The 6,614-nt window shown below is 30.5% G+C and overlaps 1 protein-coding gene across 1 annotated transcript in view; it reads right to left on the reverse strand.

Annotated features, from left to right (window-relative positions):
• LOC107648048 (DELLA protein RGL1-like) overlaps positions 1–1,234 on the reverse strand; it is a 2,011-nt gene extending 777 nt beyond the window's left edge. The window contains exon 1 of the mRNA XM_016352072.2: positions 1–1,234. This exon is cut by the window's left edge and continues 777 nt beyond it. Within this exon, the coding sequence (XP_016207558.1) occupies positions 1–1,025 (1,025 nt within the window). The 5' untranslated portion in view covers positions 1,026–1,234.

Genomic DNA, 6,614 nt, shown 5'->3' on the forward strand with positions numbered 1-6,614 from the left:
AGCGCTTGCATCAGAGCCGTACACTGCACTCCGCTTCTGATTTGAAGATCTATCAGGTGTATCTTGGTCTCGAAAGCAAGATTTTCCACCATAGCTTGTACACCAGGGAATTGCATTACTTGATTGAAAGGCAGATTCTGATGGCACTTAAGAGATTCATTGACACTCATCTTTAGAATCATTTCAGTTTCTTCGTTCTTATTCTGATTCTGATTCTGACTATCATGGTATGATGACATTACAACTTCCATTACCCTTCCAGTTTCTTTGTTGATCCTTTCGCGAAGCGCTTCGGCGAAATGAAAGATAACTCTCTGAGCAGCGTTTGCGATGACATCTGAATTCCATTGACAATGGAGGAGTAAGCGGCTGGCACGTTCGAATTGGCGGCACCCTACTCTCTCTGCAGCTGCAAGAAGAAACTGAGCAAGCTCCACATCTCTGTTCTCTTCTTCCGACAAGTTTCCAAGATCCAATCCATAAGGGTGCATGGGGATGCAGAAATCATCGTTCCAGTGTGCAGAGTAATGCACATACCTTGCCCCTGCAACTCTCATGATTTCTTCAGTTGACAATCTTTGATTCTCCGAACAAGCACTATTCTCGATGTTGTCGCTGCTGAAGTTGTCGCTTATGTTTTCCCCGGTTAGCTTCTTGAACTTGCTTCCATAGTTTCTCAAGAGCTCCAATGATGCTATTGTCAAAGACGATGGTGCCTGATGAATATTTTTGAGTCCTATTGTTTCTTGAAACTCTTGTGAAATTGGTTGGAGACTATCATAATCAGGGTCAAAATTGATGACATCTTGTAGGATCATGTCACCAACTTTGATATCTTCATCATCATGATCATGCTTGTGTTGCTGATGTTTGAACAGATTATCTCCTCTATCTAATTCCATTAATGCTGAGAAACCTTGCTTCTCTTGTAACACAAACTTCTCTTCATGGATATTAACAGAATCATAACCGCCTTGGAATCCACTGAAATTGAATGGTGTGGAGGAAAGAGGCTCAATCCCCATGTCACGTCGCAAACGAATACGAAAAGAAGAGAGAGCTGAGCAATTTACACTCAGGACAATGTTCTTAGGTAGATAAACATCGAGGAGAGTGTTACTATTATGTTTGCTCTATCATGATCCAAAGTAGAAAAAACTAATATTTAATGGGATAATGCTAGATAACCAATAATTTTTTGAATAACATCAACAACTACTAATCAAATTAAAATACACTATATCTCTAAATTACCTACTTAAATTTTAATATTAGAACAACTATTGGCACACCTAATAAAATAAACATATGATATATTTATTGTTCATTTTATTTAGTATTTTCAGTAATTGGGGACTGCGGGATGGGATAGAGTGGGTTTGGCACTTCCGATGGAGGAGGGAATTACGCTAATGGAAAACAGATACATTAGACCAGATGCTTCAAGTATTGCAGTCCGTTAAATTGATAGCGGAAGTGCAAGATAGAGTGGTGTGGAAATTTGGCAAGGAAGGCGTTTATTCTACTAACTCATTTGTGCCTGAGGTACAGATTCACAAAGGACATTTGGAAAGGCCTAGTTTCGCCTCGAGTGGAGTTGTTCACTTGGTTTGTATTGGTAGGCCAAATAAATACAAAGGATCGGCTTAATAGGCTGGGAATGTTACAACAAAATGATACTTTGTGCGTGTTGTGTAACAATGAAGTAGAAAATATTCAACACTTATTTGTTACTTGTGAGTACTCTTGGCAGGTGTGGTGTGCTTGAATTTCAGAGTTTTGACAAACGTGGACTGTACCTGGTACCTTGAAGGAACACTTTGACAGGTGGAGGTCCATGCCGTTGAGAAAAGAGCTGCACAAGTGTTGGCTACTTGGCTTCTACTCAACTATATAGAATATTTAATTACGACGAAATGATATCATTTTTCAGAAAAAGACAACAAAAATTATAAATTGTGTGACTCAAATTTTTTCATGTGCAAAAGAAAAGTATTATAAATAACTCATGTTGTTGATGACTATATCAAAAATGATATAAAAATTACTTTATTTTACTCTTATTTATTTACTCCACTTGAATGTTGAACTTCCTATTCAAAAAAAAAAAATTAAGCGAAGCTCATAAATAATGAGCATGCTAACACAAAGTTACCATCGAAAAATCCAAGAGAGAAATGATGTTTACATATTTTATGTTTTTTATCAATCACTTTTAGAATTTAATTTTATGTATTTTTAGTGTGAAAAAGTTTTGTCCAAACAACCAGTCGTATGTATAAGTAAAAAAAATGGAAAAATTATACATAAAAACAAATATACCATTTCTCAAATATATAAAATTATAAATATTGCAAATCACTATGGGGAACATGCATGTAAGGCATGACGCAACTTTGAAGGTGATGTTGTCGATGTTTCCATACATTGCAGTCCGAAGCCAGCAATTTTTTAAAGAAACCAATCATTTATTAATTAAAGAATGATCTCACCAAAAGATAAAAAATATGTTGTCTGCTCCTATACATTTTAAAAACCTACACAAATGCAGAGAAAGAAAAATCAATATGTGTCGATCCTTTTTTTTTCCTTTTTTTTTTCACTACAATGTGTACAAGTTGAATATGGATATGAATGTTTTTCAAAAGATATAGATAATTTATTGACAAAAATAAAACATAATTTTTTATTTATAAAAATTAAAAGAGTAATAACACCTACTCATTAATAAATGATGGTAGCAAATTAATATACCAATAATAGCAGAAAAATGTAACAAAAAATAAATGATGGTAGCAAATTAATATACCAATAATAGCAGAAAAATGTAACAAAAAAATTAGAATAGAAATAATAACATAATAAAATTTTTAACGTAAAAAATCCTTTCAATGTAAAAAGTAAATATTACGAGTCATCAGATGATTAAAATAAAATATCAGAGAGTCATAAATTATTGTACAAAATGTGCATATATCAAGCAAAACAACTCAAGCATTAAAATTTAGAAAACAACAACTAAGATAAAAATACTACAAAACACAATTGTTATTGCGTGACTAATATCTCTAACTACAGATCTCGCATTGAAGATATGGACGGTGAAAATGAAGAATTAGATGTCTGAAACACACTGTCCAAATTTGAGTTCGTTCAAATGATTGATGAATCTGCTGCAGTGGCTAATTTACAACGACAATTTTGTGTATGTACGAAAATGGCTCTCTCTTCTCTTTTCAAGTATTTTTCTATTCTATCTTAAATAAGACCCTCTCTCGATCAACTCTAACTCAACTTCAACCACTTTACTCTCAACAAAGAGCAACCATAGACTTGGATACTATAATATTTGGGTCCTTTTTCCACTTAGGAAAAGATCCCAAAATCCAATAAATCTCCCCCTCAAGATTATGTGGAGGTAATTACCAATCTGGCAATTAAACAACAAGTTTCAAACTTCCACCTTGGTAATTGCCTTGGTCATCATATTAGAACTATACTCATTAGTGTGAACTTTTTCAAGTTCCACCAACTCAATATCTAAAACATCATGTATCCAGTGATACCTCACATCAATATGTTTGGATTGAGAATGAAAAGTTTTTTTTTTTTTCTAGATGTATAGCACTTTGACTATTACAAAACAATACATATCTCTCTTTGTCCAAAATTAAAAGTGGTTACAAAGCCTTCATTATCAAGTCTTTTAATTGAAACCAAATTTAAGCAAATATATAGAACATGTTTAACATCTTTGAGTTGCAACTTCATTCCAATATTAGTCTCAAAACAAACATCTCCTATATCAATCACCATAACCAAACAATCATTACCATTCTTAAGCACTTCAAAATTGTCTGAAGTATAAGAAGTGAAGAATTTTTTTTTTAATAAATATGTATTAAAGCACCATCATTAATTGCCCAGTTAAACTCATCATCATAAATAAGATTGATCTTATACTCATAATCAACAATATCAACAATAAGAAGATCATTTGAAATAGAAAATATATGATCATTACCATCAACATCCTTCTTTTTTTGCTTACCTTTGTTCTCTTTTTTTCAAAGAAAGAAATATTTTTGGACATGACCCATTTTATGACAGTAATGACACTCAATATTTCTATATATTGACTTCGATTTACTCCTGCTTTTACCTCTACCTTTTTTACATCTGCTGTGATTTTTCTTCGCGTTTTCAGTGAGTAGCATTTCAAAGTGTGATGAAAAAATTCTGCGTCTTCTTTCTCATCTCTTCATTTAAAATGACACATTTAACAAGTTGTATGGTCACTTTACTATTCAGAGCAGAATTAATAAGAGATATATGAAATATTTTTCAAGAATTCGATAGAGTATTTAGCAACCACAATTTATGAACATCATCTTTAAACTTGATTCTCATGCTTAACAACTAATCAAAAATCCCTTAAAATTTATTTAAGTAATCTAATACTAGCAATTCGTCCTTCTATCTCAAATTCATCAACATACAATAAGTATAATTTATTATTGCCGGACTTGAAAGCATACAAGAATTCAATTTGATTCCACAAAATCCTAACATGAATTTCATTAGCAATTTAATTATAAACATTATCATCCATCCATTGCCTAATAAAATCACACACTTGTTGATATTCAAATTTCAAACTCCCATTCTTCGTATGTTTTAGACTCTTGTTTATGTGTAATAAATATAGGTAAATGTAGATTTTTGATAAACAATAAATATTTTATTCTGTCCTTCCATAGATGATAATTAGTGTCATTCAAATTTATCATCCTATCTAGTAGAATTATTTTTCTTTATCTTTCAACTAAGTTATAACGAAATGTCTAAAACTGAGTTCTGATGCCAAATGATAGGAATAAAACACACAATTTTTTTCTTGTAAGAATTAGAGAAGCAATAATATCTACTCATAAATAAATGGCAGTAGCAAATTAACACACCAATAGCAGTAAAAAATGCACAGAAAAATCAAAAATAAAAAAAAAAAACATACCAAAATTTTTAACGTGAAAAATCTCCTTAATGTGAGAAGTAAAAATCACGAGTTACCATGAACAAGAAAATAACTTCATTATGATCAAATACAGTATAAGAGAATCACAAATTATTGCACAAAATATGCATAGAATAAGCCAAATAACCAAAGCATTAAACCTTACAGAATAAGAGCCAAGAAGATAAAAATACCGTAAAATAGGGTTGCTGTTGCGTAATTAATATCTCCAACTACAAACTCGATATTAAAAATCAGAAGGTGAAAATGAAAAACTAGGAGTCTAAAACACATTGTCCGAATTTAAACTTGATCTAACAGTTAACAAATTTGCGATGATTAATTTACAGAAACAATTTTGTATATGTGCAAAAAAAGCTTTTTCTCTTCTCTTTTCTAGTGTTTTTTATATTCTCTTTTAAAAAAAACTTTTCTCAATCAATCTTAACTCAACTTCTCATTTCACTCTTAAAAAAAAACAACCATAAACTTGAATATTAATATCTGGAGTGGAGTTAGAATAATTCTTAGAAAAGAGTCAACATAAAAATATAATTTTAAAAAAAAAATTAAAAAGGACTAATATAAAAATTAATGACTTTTATATATTAAAATTTTTAATTTGAGGGCCATTGCCCCCCTCAGCTAACACTTACCTTCGTCCCTAATTAATATTTAAGCATTTTTCCTATACATAAAAGGAGTCTAAAACTTTTTATTTTCTATATACTAGTTTTATAATTTATATTCTTATCATCATAAAATGAAATAAAGTGACACTTTTACTTAAGTGAATTACTATACTTTATCCTATAATAATGTGATGATCAATTTTAACGATTACACGACAAAGCATTTTTAATTGATCGTGGTCTGCTATAAATTTGTCTTTATTGTAAAAATGGTCAAGATCCAAACAATGCATAATACCTACACCGGGAGGATTTGTATACATGAGAAAAAAAAAAGTTAGTATTTTAAATTCAATTCAAGAGAACGATGGAGGGATAAATTAAGGATGAGCGTTTGACCGACGACTGCATCCAATGAAACAGGGAAGCAACCAAAATGTCCAAATCAATTAGATTTTATCTACATTTTTTCTTTTTTTTAAACATATTTTTATCAGTATATCAGCAAATAAATTATGGGAATATTCTATGATTGATGGTATTATTATGAAAATTTAGGTACTCATGAGAATTTTCGGTTTATTTTAATTATGTTTAGGATATTGTATTGTTACTCATTTTTATTATTTAAAATTAAATTTAAAAGTTTAAAAAGCTTATGTTTTTTAAACAAACTCTTTTTTTCTCTAGTATTATTGATGTATCACAATATGAATAAAGTGGAACAAAAACGCTTATTTATTCTTAAAACACCTAAAACATTCTCGCATTATTAATATTGAAATATTGAAACAAGATTAGACACCGAAAAAATATTCAAACAAGATTTTGCCCTGCTGTGCTGTCTTAGGAAACTATACACCTGTGCGTAAAAAAGATTGATTACATTTTAAATATAAAAAATATTATTTATACACTAAAATCAATCACTAAAAACAGTCATCATATATTTGTATATAAATATAAGT

The sequence above is a fragment of the Arachis ipaensis genome, chromosome B06 (assembly GCF_000816755.2).
Source record: "Arachis ipaensis cultivar K30076 chromosome B06, Araip1.1, whole genome shotgun sequence".
Taxonomy (NCBI): Eukaryota; Viridiplantae; Streptophyta; class Magnoliopsida; order Fabales; family Fabaceae; genus Arachis; species Arachis ipaensis.